The sequence below is a fragment of the Gadus macrocephalus genome, chromosome 19 (assembly GCF_031168955.1).
Source record: "Gadus macrocephalus chromosome 19, ASM3116895v1".
Taxonomy (NCBI): domain Eukaryota; kingdom Metazoa; phylum Chordata; class Actinopteri; order Gadiformes; family Gadidae; genus Gadus; species Gadus macrocephalus.
In genome coordinates this window covers 12,765,912-12,781,889 of record NC_082400.1, presented here as the reverse complement: position 1 = coordinate 12,781,889, position 15,978 = coordinate 12,765,912, and the positions used below count along the sequence as shown (strand labels likewise).

General features: G+C 45.7%; 2 protein-coding genes across 2 annotated transcripts in view; one reads left to right on the top strand and one right to left on the bottom strand.

The window, feature by feature from the left end:
* gramd4a (GRAM domain containing 4a) overlaps positions 1 to 15,978 on the bottom strand; it is a 169,709-nt gene that overhangs the window by 26,310 nt on the left and 127,421 nt on the right. The gene's annotated exons all lie outside the window — the stretch shown is intronic.
* LOC132448038 (copine-8-like) overlaps positions 8,368 to 15,978 on the top strand; it is a gene marked incomplete at its 5' end in the record, with an annotated part of 42,959 nt that continues 35,348 nt past the window's right edge. The window contains 4 exons of the mRNA XM_060039099.1: positions 8,368 to 8,443; positions 10,079 to 10,125; positions 12,154 to 12,257; positions 14,595 to 14,634. Coding sequence (XP_059895082.1) covers positions 8,368 to 8,443; positions 10,079 to 10,125; positions 12,154 to 12,257; positions 14,595 to 14,634 — 267 coding nt within the window. The remainder of the gene's footprint in view (positions 8,444 to 10,078; positions 10,126 to 12,153; positions 12,258 to 14,594; positions 14,635 to 15,978) is intronic.

Genomic DNA, 15,978 nt, shown 5'->3' with positions numbered 1-15,978 from the left:
TATTTGTCTTTATTATCTGAATTCCTGTGTGTGCGCGTTCGTGTGTGTGTTTGCCTGCAGGCACAGGCCTTGGAGAGTAGCATTCGTGTTCAGTAATAAGGTTGGTCTTTTTCCGAGATCCAGTCGAGTCTGTAAAGATTTACACAGGGTGATTGACTATTGATCTCTCTCGCTTGCTCTTGTTCTCTCACTCACTCTCTCTCTCTCTCTCTCTCTCTCTCTCTCTCTCTCTCTCTCTCTCTCTCTCTCTCTCTCTCTCTCTCTCTCTCTCTCTCTCTCTCTCTCTCTCTCGGCCTCTCTCTCTCTCTCTCTCTCTCGCTCTCTCTCTCGGCCTCTCTCTCTCGGCCTCTCTCTCTCGGCCTCTCTCAGCCTCTTGCTCTGTCTCTCTCTGTGCAGCCATATATCAGGTAGTGTGTATTTGTGTGTGAGTGTGTTCTGGTGTTTCTTTGGTTCGGAGGATGGAAGTGTATCCTCTCCTATTGATTATTCCTGTGTTGTTTTTGCGGTGTTTGAGTGGCAGCATCATCCTCATGTCAAAGCCCCACCCTCCTGAAGGTTCTGAGAGGCGAGGTGGGGCCTGCTGGGTCCCGTCTGAAGGAGTGTTTAAATCACTGCAGGGGGCCGCCGGGTGGGGAGGTGCTAATGATGGTGGGGTTCATCAATAATTACTTCATAATTACAGCGGCCGACCCCCTGCTGCCAACCACCCCTGGAGGTACAGCTACACCTGTCGTACACACCGATGGGGAGACGAACAACACTAAGGCATATCGACGCGCACGCGCGCACAAACTCATGGGACAAAGACACACACGCGCGCACAAACGCAAGTGACAAAGACGCACAAAAAGGATACAAAAATACAAACACATGTAAAACCGCTGCATGCCAAAAAAACACACTGGTACAAGGTATGAAATAGTATTCACATATTATTCAACCAACGAGTGTCGAGGTGTCCCTGAGCAAGACGCCTCACCCTGACTGCTCCTGACGAGCTGGCTGTCGCCCTGCATGGCTGACATGTACATGAATGGGTGAATGTTGGGCAATATAGTAAAGCGCTTTGAGTGGGCCGCTGGTTAGATATATGCAGAACATTTACGCAGAGGAACGCTCCAATCAGTGTTTTAGGTTACATATATATATACGTCTAATTTGTGGTTAGTCCCATGGCACTATGCTGCAGTGACTGACAAAAGGGATGATAGGGGCCACACAAGCTGGCCCAGGGAACACTCGAGGACTGGTGGGTGGCCCAGGGAACACTCGAGGACTGGTGGGAGAGCCAGAGCCCTCAGGCCTGGTTAAGTAGCTCATACCTTTCCTCCCCAGCGCCCTCTTTGTTTCTATCTCTGGCGCCACCATAAACTGGACATGCTCCAGCCAACCAGGTATATGGTCGGGGACTTAACCCCGTGGCTAGTTCTTATCAACACAGTCCTGCACAACATAAGCAAACCACAGACATACTCACACACACACAATGAAACAAAATATATACACACATATATTATGCACAAAACACATTCGAAGAAATACACACAGAGACTACTAGCTCCACTGTGAGCGTTCAGAGAGAGAGGGGAGGGATAAGGCGTTCGCTCTCTGCCCAGTGTGCCAAGTCTACTTTGCACACACTGAATATCTTCTTTCGTTTTAGATTAGACTCATACATATTAGCGTGTGCTAGTCTCTTTATCGTTCTCTGTTGATCTCTACAACTTTTGATCCCTCGTCCATTTCTCTTTCTCTCGTCTCCTCGCTCTTTAAGACCAGGTAGGATCTTAAAGAGTTGTGATATGTATTCACACATGGCACTCCTTCTCCCACTCACTCCCCCTCTCAGTCACCCTAAAACATCTGCGATCCTGTCCAGATGCAATCAGGCTCTCAGAATCAATTACCCTAGACAAGATAAAATGCACATGCTGTCTACACACTCGCACACCTGTGTGTGTGTCTGTGTGTGTGTGTGGGGGGGGGGAGGGGGGAGAGATCCAAAGAGTGCAGTTGCCTGTGGTCAGCCGCAGTTAGCCGCAGTTACGAGGCAAACTGGGTCTATTTTCGGGCTGCGGGTAACCTGCAGGTCAGTTAAAATAGTAGAAGAAAAAACACAGAGCGATGTGCATCATTTATTCCAGACTGTACAAACACATGGGTCCTGGTTTCTTCAGATGAAGTCGTGGTTTAAAAGCTTACTGGTTAACAGAATGCGTAAAATTATATCACAAATCTTTAGAAAGGATATTTTTCGGATAAAATAATGAGTCTACTGCTGCTGACAAGTTGTCATGCCGATGCAGGGACATTATTCGTTGTGTTTTATGGGCTACAGGGTAGAAGCGGCACCTAAGTGGGTATTCTCTCTAATTGTCCTTTAGGTACTAGCCTAATCCTAATGAAATCCACATAAACAACAACACACTTAAAATGTTTCACAGATTGGCTTTGGAGGGTCGGTTGGTTAAACACAGCTTATCTGAGTCTAGATTCCTCCTTGATATTGTGTTTCAACAATGAAGCTTATATTTGAAGCAAAGCCAATTGAGAATAATAATTGAGCTGAATCAGAGGCAACATGTCTAAAACACACCGAATGGCAGGTCAGAGTGATAAGGTATGGTCATGTGAAACGAAGCTGTGTGTGTGTGTGTGTGGTGTGTGTGTGTGTGTGTGTGTGTGTGTGTGTGTGTGTGTGTGTGTGTGTGTGTGTGTGTGTGTGGTGTGTGTGTGTGTGTGTGTGTGTGTGTGTGTGTGTGTGTGGTGATAAGGTACGGGTTAGGTTAAACAAAAGTTGATGTGTGGGGTCGGGGGGAGCAGAGAAAATCTGAATAGAGAATGGAGACAGACACGGAGGAAGCTCTATGGGAGGCTTTCTCCCGGAATAGAACACACACACACACACACACACACACACACACACACACACACACACACACACACCACACACCACACACACACACACACACACACACACACACACACACACACACACACACACACACACACACACACACACAGAACAGAAAGTGTTCTGTAATTTCCGGTAATTGCTTCACTGAGAATTCAGTTTGATAAAAACTCAACCAAAGGGAAGGGGAGTTAGCTACTCATTGTTAGTGAATTAATGCTAATGTTAGCTTCGACCACCAGCGCATTGGCTGGATGAGGCTAATCGTTGCTACATATTGCTAGCTCTGACTAGCTGTCGGTAACAGTGGCTAGCCCATGCTAGATTTAATTCACTGCTAGATATAGCAAGCTGATTCTAGCTGTGGCTAGCTGAGGCTAGTTAGCAAGATTAGCTAATGCTATTGGTGGCTCTTAGATGATAACATATAATGCTAGCTGTGGCTAGACGATTCCAGCTATGACTGTACGATTCCAGCTATGACTGGAATCGTACTGAATATGCTAACGAGCTGGGTGGATGGATGGATGGATGGATGCATGCATGGATACTTTGTTCAACCTAAGTGGTCGTTGGTATTGGAATACTTTAGGTGATTAATACTTGTATAATAGAGTCTGACAAAATGTCCAGTTATATCACAAGAACGTGAACCACATCGGACTGCTCTACATTCATATTTCTATGTGTACATAATATGTCTATGGTGTATGTGTGCTGTGCGAGTTGTATCTAGATCAGTTAGAGGGCGTATTCTCTGAAGAGTCGCTATTCAGGCCACGGTCAAAAAGAGAAGGAGAGAAGATGGAGAAAGGTGGAGGGTGGGGTTGAACTGCATTTTGTGCATTTTTCTTTCATCATGTTTTAATATCGGGAGCCAGTTGCGCGGTTGCACACACGCACACACACACACACACACACACACACACACACACCCACACACACACACACACACACACACACACACACACACACACACACACACAAACACACATTCATAGCTTGTGTCCTTGGATAGGATGGGCAGGGGGCAGTAGAGGAATGAGAGTAATGAAAATGTTACAACTGGGGAGAGAGAGGATGTCAAAGGAAAGCAAAGATTTTGTGTTGGAAACTTTTTTGGGATGAATTTTTTCAATGTTTTCATCATTCAATTTGCAACCGCATACAGGGAAATGTGTTTATTTTGCTTTAAAATGAAACAACAAAAGCAGCACTGCATATCAAATCATTTCTGAAATGAGGTCAGATGGCTTTCAATTTGCTACATTGGTGTATTGATGTGAGTATTTGAATTTTATCTTCTTTGAATTCTTGCTATGGTTAGGTTCCTTCTGTAATTACAGGCATGCATTTTGTATATTACCTGAGCTGTACAGCCAAAGAAAATGGGGGGGAGGGAGGGGGAGAGAAGAGAGGGAACAGGGGAGGAGGAGAGAAGAGAGGGAAGAGGGGGAGGACGGAGGACGGAGGGGAGAGAAGAGAGGGAACAGGGGGAGAAGGAGAGAAAGAGAGGGAACGGGGGGAGGAGGGAGAGGGAGAGAAGAGAGGGAACGGGGGAGGAAGGAGAGGGAGAGAAGAGAGGGAACGGGGAGGAAGGAGAGGGAGAGAAGAGAGGGAACAGGGGAGGAGGAGAGGGAACAGGGGGAGGAGGGAGAGAAGAGAGGGAACAGGGGGAGGAAGGAGAGGGAGAGGGAACAGGGGGAGGAGGGAGAGAAGAGAGGGAACAGGGGGAGGAAGGAGAGGAGAGGGAACAGGGGGAGGCAGAGCAGGATGAGAGACCCAGCCACCAGAGGTTTGGAGCATGGATGTGTGAAATAATGTATTGATTTAGAAATCAGACCTTGAAACACAGGGCTGGAGTTTGTGGCCATCCATCTATCTCGACCACCTGGGCACAGAAACCTGGGAGCGCACGGGTAAACATAGAATGCGTCCACAATAGTGTCAGGGTTCAGAAGGCAAGGTTATCCCTCAACTTACAAAGTTAAATTGAGTAAAATATTTTTATTTATATTATTGACACATTTAAAGCACGTGAATATAATCGTTGTGAATATGTATTCACAACCTGAAATGTACCTACTTACGTGGCTTGTGCAATTATGTATTCTTTTACGTACATTTAGTTACCTTTACATTTTAATACGACTGTTTGAAGGGCTTTAAAATGTCTAGCACTGACCCCCTCCTTCTCCAAGTATTCTGTTCTCCATGGTGTCTCTGGGTTGGGAAGAAACTGGCTGAATAGAGGCCAATCTCATAGCAGAGACTTCCCCATCTCCCAGCATGAGAACATAATTACGCCGTCTTCTTTCTCTTCAGACTTGTCTGTCACTCTCTCTCCTCCTCTATTATCTTTGATGGCTCCCTCTCATGGCTCACATTAACTCTCTCTCTCTCCCTCGCTCTCTTTCTCTCTGTCCTACCCACACCCGTTCCCTCTACCTCGCTCTTCATTACTGTCCGTGCGCTGTCACTCCCCTCTCTGAATCATTCTCCCTGTATTCTCTCTCTCTCTCTCTCTCTCTCTCTCTCTCTCTCTCTCTCTCTCTCTCTCTCTCTCTCTCTCTCTCTCTCTCTCTCTCATGTCCTTTGTGTCTTTGACTAAAATGTGTGAGGTATATTTTAGGTACAATCTCACATCCCAATACAGGTAGGATTCGGGGTTGTTTGAAGCGGGGGTATTCACCTGAAGCATGGGTTAATTGTAGCCTGGCTCCGCCCGCCTAAGTACTTCCGCTCAATTTGAATTTCCCTTCAGTACTAGGTCTGGACCTGCTGTATGTAATTTGGTTTTCTGGCGCCGCCACAGCGGCGCCCAATCAGCGAACAGAGGGCGTGTCTGAGAACAATGACGATAAAGTCGTACGCCAGTTTGAGTTGTTGTTGTTGTAGGTCGGTAGTTGATTTACAATGCAATTTTTCCCTGATAAATTAAATTTGACGAACAAAACCTGCAGCTGTCGTTGACGGACATTTTCGTGCAGACGCGCAAGGTGTTTGGTTTGTGTACAACCTGCGCGTGATTCCCGGCGCATGACATGCGTCACAACCAAACGTTAGCGATTGGTTATGGCAGATCCAGAGTGGCACTGGGCAGATCCAATCATTTTAAACTTCAACAGACACCCGCCTTCAAGTGAGTTAACGTTTGTCAATTGATTAGGTCCAGACTCTCTGTACAAATGAAATGAAATGAAGTGAAGTACGAGAGTCTGGTAGAACCAGGCTAGGTTAATTGTTGGATCTGACAGTGAATCTACTGTTTAATGATTGCTTGTGGAGAGGTCATTTCATGAATATGTATTTGCTCTTTAATTCAATTTACTTCACAGGTCCACACAGCAGTCAATGATGGACTTAAAATTCAGTATACCATGTTGTGTGTGTGTGTGTGTGTGTGTGTGTGTGTGTGTGTGTGTGTGTGTGTGTGTGTGTGTGTGTGTGTGTGTGTGTGTGTGTGTGTGTGTGTGTGTGTGTGTGTGTGTGTGTGTGTGTTTTCAGCCTGACATCACACACACACACACACACACACACACACACACACACACACACACATACAGCTGTAGAAAGACACACATGCATTCCCCTTTGTGGGGACGTTGGTGGTGTAACAAACATCCAACCTCATGCAAACATTTGGCACATGGCTAACCCGACGAATACATGCACAGACATACACCAGCTCACATGGACATGCTTGGCTCAACTGGGCACACACTGTAGCCCAATCACCACCCAGTGGTCCTTGTGAGAACCACTGGGTTAAAGCAACACACTAGTACTTACCAAGCGAGGAACACCAACTTGTACGAACCCTCTGTTGTATTATTGATGTATGTAAAACTGTGAGAGATGCAAACTCACAGCGCAGCATACACTCCCATGCCCCCCTCCCCCCACTGCTCTCAGGAATAACAGTGATTCCTTTAGACCCCCCCGCCCCCCGTATTAAAACCCTACGCTTGCTCGTGCACTACTCGTGTGCATTGTGTTGTTGTGAACCGCTGACGTACTCGGAGGCCCCATTATTCTGCGGTAATTGAGGGCCAAACCTTTTACCAATGTCTTCCTCCTGCTCTTTCCCCAAGAGCAGGAGACTCTGGTTAAGTGTCTCCGCTATGCTTTCGCGGTTGCATCTAAACCCGGCAAAGTGGAGACCACCGCTGAATCGTTTAGAGTCTTCATAAGGATGAACATGGTAGCGTTACTTAGCGTGCGATTTTATGGCGTACGTTTTTTTTTAGTGCAGTTCTGACAGCTTGCCAGTTACGGAAAGTGTAGCCATTTATGCTAACGTGAAAAGGGCATGGTGACCGTGATAGAGATTGTGAGGAGGAGCAAGCGAAGGAGAGGAGGATAGGGAAATGTAAAATGCGATATAGCGAGAGCAGCGTATTGAAATGCCAGAGGTGTTTGTATGAGCAGGTGCTGGAGAGAGAGAATGCCAGTCAGGTTGGGGACTGGGTGTGAATTGGGAAGATGACATTGATATGAGTAGAGAGTCAAAACCGCAGCCTTGAACGATGCCCAGAGCTTTTTGCTCCTTTAAGTAGAGTGTGCTCCTCCAGGAGTGGCCTCCAATCTACCTTCTCTCTCCTCTCTTTTCCTGTTCGTCTCCTCCTCCCTCCTTCTCTCTATCTATAGCTACAAAAACAAGGCATCTGTTGCCCCCCATTCCGATGGAGCTCTGAGCCACGTCCCACTGTCCACCATGCTCTCTGATCAGACTTGGCTCGCAGATAAAGGAGCCCTTGTTTCAACACGAAGGCTGTGACGATGGAGGGTTCGCCGGTGCCGGTTTTCAACCGCCTACAGTTAGGGTTGCATGGATGTGTTTTTTCTGAAACGTATTGTGGTAGCAGAACAGGAAATGAAACTGATTGGATGTGGTCCATTTGTTCCATCGCAGTCTAGGTGGGTAAACCCTCATAAACGTCTGCTGTCTGCATTAATCACATGCTACTCTAATGCGCCAACTCTGTATGAGAGCACTTAGCACGAGGGCTTCTCACCACGTAGGTAAAAGATAGCTGAAGCACTCTGGTGTTTGGGAAGAGAGACCCTTGTGTTGGTGCTAGTGGTGATTCACAGTTCAGTCGGGCCACAGTCATCCGTAACGATGCAGCCTGCACTGATTTGAAAAGACGAAAGTGCTTTGCTGCTTTGACAACATTCGTTGCAGGAATGAGGGTCCGAATGAGCCCAACATGTTTATTCTGACATATCAGGTATGAATATGGTATACATATGAACAGATGTTTGAGTGAGGCCAGGAGAAATGGCTCAATCATGCATACCCGTACTTTAAATGAGCTTGATTTGAATTCGGGAGTTAAACAATGCTTTTGTATCCAGATTCTGGATCCCCCAACCAGCTGCGAATGCGAAAATGTGGATATTATTGTACAATATTTTGTATGGACAGGAACTTGGCCCATATGTTGTAATGTTCACTTCATCCCCTTCTATCTGTGTCCCACAGAAACCTGCTGGACAGAGACACCTTCTCCAAGTCTGACCCAAGTAAGCAAACACTGACCGTCCCCAAACCAACCATATGCCTGGTGTGCGTGTGTGTGGGTGTGGGTGTGTGTGTGTGAGGGCATTAAAGAGCGATGAATAAATTAATAATTGCTGTACACAAAATGAAAGAAACAGAAGAAAATTAGAAATTAGAAATAGACTCAAAGAGAGAGAGAGAGGGGTGAAATGGAGGGAGGGAGAGAGAGAGAGTTGAGATGGAGGAAGGTGGGAGGGGGAGAGCGACAGAGAGAGGGGAGAGATGAAGGGAGGAGGGAAAAAGAGAGTTGCGATGGAGGGAGGTGGGGAGGGAGATAGAGTGAGAGGGGTGAGATGGAGGGAGGGAGAGTCAGGACACACACAGAGCTACTGTATGTCATGTATCTTTCATGTTCTCTGTATGTCCTGGTGACTCATTGTATGAGGAGGGCGAACTCTCCTCATGTCATTCCTCTATAGATCCTCCTACAAGTGGCTCCCCCTGCTCATCTCTGCTCCTCTTGACTGTTCCTCCTCTCTCTCTCTCTCTCTCTCTCTCTCTCTCTCTCTCTCTCTCTCTCTCTCTCTCTGTCTCTCTCTTTCTGTGTGTGTGTGTGTGTGTGTGTGTGTGTGTGTGTGTGTGTGTGTGTGTGTGTGTGTGTGTGTGTGTGTGTGTGTGTGTGTGTGTGTGTGTGTGTGTGTGTGTGTGTGTGTGTGTGTGTCCATTCCAACAGCTTTGTTCGGAGCTCCTTGTTCTTCTCCTGTTTTTTTTCCATTTTCATATCGCTTGACATGCACACACGTCAAACACACCCGTCAAACACACACACACACACACACACACACACACACACACACACACGTCAAACACACACACACACACACACACACACACACACACACACACACACACACACACACACACGTCAAACACACACACACACACACACACACACACACACACACACACGTCAACACAAATCCCAGGGTCAGCACTTCAAATGAGCCTCTTTGAGTCATCCTCAGACGTGACTCCTCACTGTGAGGAGGAGGAGGAGGAGGAGCAGGAGGAGGAGGAGGAGGAGGAGGAGGAGGGGGAGGAGGAGGAGGAGGAGGGGAGGAGGAGCAGGGGGAGGGGGGAGGGAGGAGGAGGAGGAGGAGGAGGAGGGGGAGGGGAGGAGGAGGAGGAGGAGGAGGAGGAGGGCAGGCAAAACCAAGAGGTTGTTGTTGATGATGATGATGATTAACCATAGTAGAGAGGAGGGGGACTGGGGGGGTGGGGGGAGAGAAGGGAGAAGGGAGAAAAAAAAGAGAGACGGAGAGAAGATTGAGAGATAGAAAAGTGAGAGGAAATGATTGTGTGTGTGTGTGTGTGTGTGTGTGTGTGTGTGTGTGTGTGTGTGTGTGTGTGTGTGTGTGTGTGTGTGTGTGTGTGTGTGTGTGTGTGTGTGTGTGTGTGTGTGTGTGTGTGTGGTCCAGGAGAGAATGAATTCACTCCTTCTACATTAAGGCATGATTGTGTGTTTAGATAACATCGGAAATGATAGGCACAGGGAAATTATTGTTTCTGTTTAGGCCGTGTGAGGAATGTCTCCTCCTATCGGTGTTTGATTAGGTTTAGCTCTCATCCTCTCTCTCTGCTCTGTTTGTTATGTACAGTCTGCGTGCTCTACACACAAGGCATCGGAAACAAGGAGTGGAGAGAGGTAAGATTGTGTGTGTGAGTGTGAGAGACATGATTACTATGAGTAAACATAAATACCATTACTTTAGTTAACATGAATACAATTAGTAAATATGCCTTAGTAAGCATGAACACCGTTAGTAAATTATTACAATACGATGAGTTAACTGTTATTTACCCAGGGGTTAGTTGTTAGTTAATGTTTATTACTGCATTAACTAATGTAAGTTAATGGCTACTTATTGTACCTTTAGTTAAAAGCTTTACCAGTTAACTTGCGAGTTCTGATTCTGCCTAAGAGCATTTATCATGTGTGCCTTCCCCGAATCAAATAAAATGACAATAGAGCGCTTTCATCTTTGTGAACACACATTCTGGGAAGTGCCTCCACAGTTGATTTACTGTCCCTTCATCCGCAACCTCCGAACTGACCTATGCAAATTAAATCCAAAAAGACGGAAGTTATATATTTCTAATTTATCATTATGTATATCTAGTAACAGAGGTTTGAGTGCACACGATTGTTTGATCACCTGGATCCGTTCTGTCCTGTATCTGAAAAGAACTGCAATTGTATGGTGCTTTAGATAAAGGCGTCTGCTGAATGACTAAAGAGTAAACAGTGGATGAGGTAAACGGAGCGGACTCTGCGCGCGTGTGTGCGTGTGCGTGCGTGTGCGTGTGCGTGTGTGTGTGTGTGTGTGTGTGTGTGTGTGTGTGTGTGTGTGTGTGTGTGTGTGTGTGTGTGTGTGTGTGTGTGTGTGTGTGTGTGTGTGTGTGTGTGTGTGTGTGTGTACGCTCCCCAGTCCCTCAGGGCCGGAGGTATTGACACAAACCGCAGATGACATCGTCATGAATGGCTCATCCTGATGTCATCATGTGTGTTCGTGCTAAAACAGACTCAACTGTTAACGGTGTAAACTCACATGTTTGGTTCATTCCAGTGACTACTAGTAAAAGAAATAAGGAGGTGGACATCAGAAGAAAACTAATATTAAATGTTCATTTTCCAGCAGAACTGTTATGAACAGAACAGTGATGGGGTTGACTAAAAGCGTGTTTAAAGTTAAATAATATAATATTGTTTTGCTTTTGACGTGTGTGTGTGTGTGTGTGTGTGTGTGTGTGTGTGTGTGTGTGTGGGTGCATATGTGTGTGCATGTGTGTGTGTGTGTGTGTGTGTGTGTGTGTGTGTGTGTGTGTGTGTGTGTGTGTGTGTGTGTGTGTGTGTGTGTGTGTGTGTGTGTGTGTGTGTGTGTGTGTGTGTGTGTGTGTGCACCTGATTTCTACGCAATCTTTTGCCTTGTTTCCAACTCATGAATAATCATGCATGTAAATGGAGGGGCCAAATCTTGTCGACCCAATCATTCTCAGTGATTCATAGTGCTGAATAACCAATCATCTGCATGAATTATTAAAAACTGAAATGCCAACAGAGTACCCAGCTTACCCCCTGTTGACATACTAGAGTTGAACGCCACTATGCATGACGTAGCACCAATGTACAGCTGCTATTTCGTTATTGATGCTTTATCCCAAGAGTGAATTAGAATTCAGGTCATTATGGTGTCAAATAGGGGTCAAAGGGGAATGTCCGTTGGTCTGACTTCCTGTCCGTTTGTCTGAATTCCAGCCTGTTTTGTCTGACTTCGCGTCTGTTTCTCTGACTTCCTGTCCGTTTAACTGACTTCCTGCCTGTTTTGTCTGACTTCCTGTCCATTTTTTCTGACTTCCTGTCCGTTTCTCTGTCTTCCTGCCTGTCTGACTACCTGCCTGTTTTGTCTGACTTCCTGTCAATTTGTCTTAGTTCCTGCCTGTCTGACTTCCTGCCTGTTTTGTCTGACTTCCTGTCCATTTTGTCTGACTTCCTGTCCGTTTCTCTGTCTTCCTGCCTGTCTGACTACCTGCCTGTTTTGTCTGACTTCCTGTCAACTTGTCTTACTTCCTGCCTGTCTGACTTCCTGCCTGTTTTGTCTGACTTCCTGTCCATTTGGCTGACTTCCTGCCTGCTGTGTCTGACTTCCGGTCCGTATCTCTGTCTTCCTACAAGTTCGGGCGGACAGAAGTGATCGACAACACGCTGAACCCGGACTTCGTTCGCAAGTTCGTTCTGGACTACTTCTTCGAAGAGAGGCAGAATCTGAGGCTTGATCTGTAAGTCCAGGAGAGTGTGGGTCTCTGTGTTTGTGTGGGTCTGTGGGGTTCTGTGTGTGTGGGTCTCTGTGTTTGTGTGGGTCGGTGGGGTTCTGTGTGTGGGGGTCTGTATCTCTGTATCTTTTTATGTATCTGTGTGTGAAACTGAGAGAGTTGTACGTGCAAGTTTGATACCTGTTGCCTATTGTCAGGGAACACAAACACATACAGTAGATAATCTCACAGACTACACAGACATAGACAAAGGTCCCTATCTAGACAGAAACTGTCATCTACATTTGGTTTTATGATACCCATACTCAAACCTTTCCTGGCACGTTTTTGGCTGTACTATTAAGAAATATCTTATCTTATCCTCAACCAAAGCCAACATATTGAACTAATCAGCTGTGCAAACATGTGCAACTGGAAAACATGTATCAGTAATGTTCAACCTAATGCTGACATCTAATGCTTCACATTTATTTGTAAATATTTCTATATTTCTTTTTTATAATCATGATGATTATTCATTCCTGCTTGTTTTACATCTATACCTGCTAGTGCCATGTGAATGTTTGTTTCCCTCAAGCCAATAAAGGTATTCTGAATTGAATTAAGAGAGGGACGGAACGACGCAGGCCTGGCCGGTTAACCTTTTCAGATGTTTCCAGAAGTGTGCACATGATAAGCCACAGTGCAGCTGTGTTCATGTTTTATGTTGTGTTGTAAATATCTGTCTGTTTTATAGTTCTTAGGTTAAAGTCAATGGGAAAGCTGTGTGTGTGTGTGTGTGTGTGTGTGTGTGTGTGTGTGTGTGTGTGTGTGTGTGTGTGTGTGTGTGTGTGTGTGTGTGTGTGTGTGTGTGTGTGTGTGTGTTCTCAGCTGGCTATGCTGTCACTGTATTTGTCAAGTGTGTCATATACTAACAAGAATGGGGGCAGAGAGAGAGAGATTTTAAAAGACAGATTTTCGTATCTACGGGAACATATTTTAACGTTGCTTGTCAAACTGAAATCATAAATATTATGAATAAAACAAAGCGAGGTTAAGACAAATAAGTACACACTTTACAAAATGTTCTCATAATTATTTTATATATATTTATTATTGGGTGCTAAAGCCCAATAGTGTTAATACATATATGTGATTCTGGTGGAGCTGTCCAGCTAAGAGACTCACAGCCTTGCCGCAACAAATGGGGAACCCTATTGGCTGGAATGGACCACACACACACACACACACACACAGACATATACACATACACATATACACACACACACACACACACACATACACATACAATGTTTCTGTTAGTATTGCAGGGTTCCCGGTTCTATTTATACTCTGTGTGTGTGTGTGTGTGTGTGTGTGTGTGTGTGTGTGTGTGTGTGTGTGTGTGTGTGTGTGTGTGTGTGTGTGTGTGTGTGTGTGTGTGTGTGTGTGTGTGTGTGTGTGCGTGCGCACGAATGTCAGACCCTTTCATCATCATCTCCTCTAACAGCGACCATTTGCCGCCGTTACCCTGCGATCACACCAGCTCTGTTATTAGCTTAGCGATGCGTCGCCCTGATGCAAGCCAATGCATTTGTCCGCGCATTAGCTTCCTAGCGCCACGGAGGAGAGATGGACGTGCGCTGTCTCTCTTGCTTCCCTGTAATGTACATTACAGTTATACGTTAGGGCGAAGTTTACCCTGCTTTACAGAACACAGGCTGCCTGGCTGGGGGCCAGCTTTGGGGGCATTAAGACTACCTGGGAGTAGAGTAGTGGTAGCTACTCAGTATGTCGAGTGGAGTAGTGGAGTAGTGGCAGCTACTCAGTTTGTAGCGTAAAGTAGTGGAGTAGTGGTAGCTCCTCAGTTTGTAGTGTAGTTGTAATAGTAACTGCCCAGTGTGTAGAGTAGAGTACATTATATAGACTCTGTAGAATCTCTGGTCCACCCATTTTAAGGTAGCTGTAAAAACAGGATCTCCAATTCATATGTATGTGACAATCAATATTCAATTGGAAGAATATAAATGATTAATCGTGTGTGTGTGTGTGTGTGTGTGTGTGTGTGTGTGTGTGTGTGTGTGTGTGTGTGTGTGTGTGTGTGTGTGTGTGTGTGTGTGTGTGTGTGTGTGTGTGTGTGTGTGTGTGTGTGTGTGTGTGTGTGTGTGTGTGTTAATTCTGTGTCCTAAGCACTCAACATATGACTGTATTTTAGTTGCTGGGGTCAATTCTCATGGAGATTGATCCCTTTTAGAGGTTGCCTTGTTCCTGTAATCGTCTGATGGTCTTTCTGTTCTCAGTGGTTCTGTGTAACTCTTCTTAGCTTCTAATACACTCCTGCCTCTGTCTCCCTCCATTCTCTAGGTATGATGTCGACTCAAATAGCGCAGACCTTTCCAAACACGTAAGTAGCAAGTGTTGAGTCTTAATTCTGCCCTTTTTTTTGTGTGTGTCCACGTCGGTGCCACAGCCTCAGGAAAAACATCCACTATTTTCCTTGCTACTGTTTGTTTTTCCATTTGATGGGCTGGTCTCGGCTCGCGATGCTAATGCTACGCGTTAGCGTCTGTTTACACAGTTGCCGTCCTTGTCATTAAGCAACCATTAGCAGCGCAATGTAATCTGTCCTCCGCTACACATGTTGATCATCTTGTGGGCTAGCACAGCAGGGTAGCATGTCAAACCAACACACTATCTTCCATTAGCTATGCTGCGGCACAGTGGCCATTAATAACTGTGATTAGCGTAGTGGCAATTAGACCCCACTATGAGAAGACTCGGGCTCTCTGCTGGGGCCAGATGAAGCTCATTCCCTCCCGCTGCATCTTGGGAAAAGTTGTTCACGTTTGCTTAGAAAATATTCTACATGGAAGCAGGCTAACTCGGAATAAGGACTATTCCTAGCAATTAGGAATGATAATTGGATCATGAACTGATGTTGCTACCGTCATTGACCGTTAACCTTCAAATGCATATCTATATATATATATATATATATATATATATATATATATATATATATATATATATATATATATATTTATATGCATACCTTCAAATGTCAAGCTTCCGATAATTGTTACATTTCCGAGGTTATATTTCAATTGTTAATCACCTAATCATGTTAAAATCCAGTGTTGTCAGAGTCTTGTCATGTGCCTGTGTGAGCCTGTGGCCCCAGCATTATTCAATGAAACAAATTATAACCAAGGCTTTTCCAAAAACTGATCGTCGCTCAGACGCAGCGCCAGTTAGTGGTAATCATCGCAGCACACGGTCCCGGTTAAACGCTGGGAGATGTGGAGTTTGTCTCCCTGTGTCCATGAGGGTTTTCTCCGGGTGAGCCATTTCCTCCCTTCCTTCCTTCCTGGTCACCAAAACGTCTGTGTTAGGTTACGCCCCATCTCCTGGGCTGCACTGTGGCTGCCCACTGATCCTGCCGTTGCAAGTGAGGGTTTGAATGCATAGATCAAATTTTGTTGAATGTGTGCAATGGCAATAAAGTTCCTTCTTCTTCTTCTCCTCCTAGAGAGACGGAGAGTGTAGTGTGAGAGGTAGAGAGATACAGGACTAACAGTAGAGGGAGAGATGGAGAGTGTAGTGTGAGAGGTAGAGAGATACAGGACTAACTGTAGAGGGAGAGATGGAGAGTGTAGAGTGAGAGGTAGAGAGATACAGGACTAACAGTAGAGGGAGAGACGGAGAGTGTAGAGTGAGAGGTAGAGAGATACAGGACTAACCGTAGAGG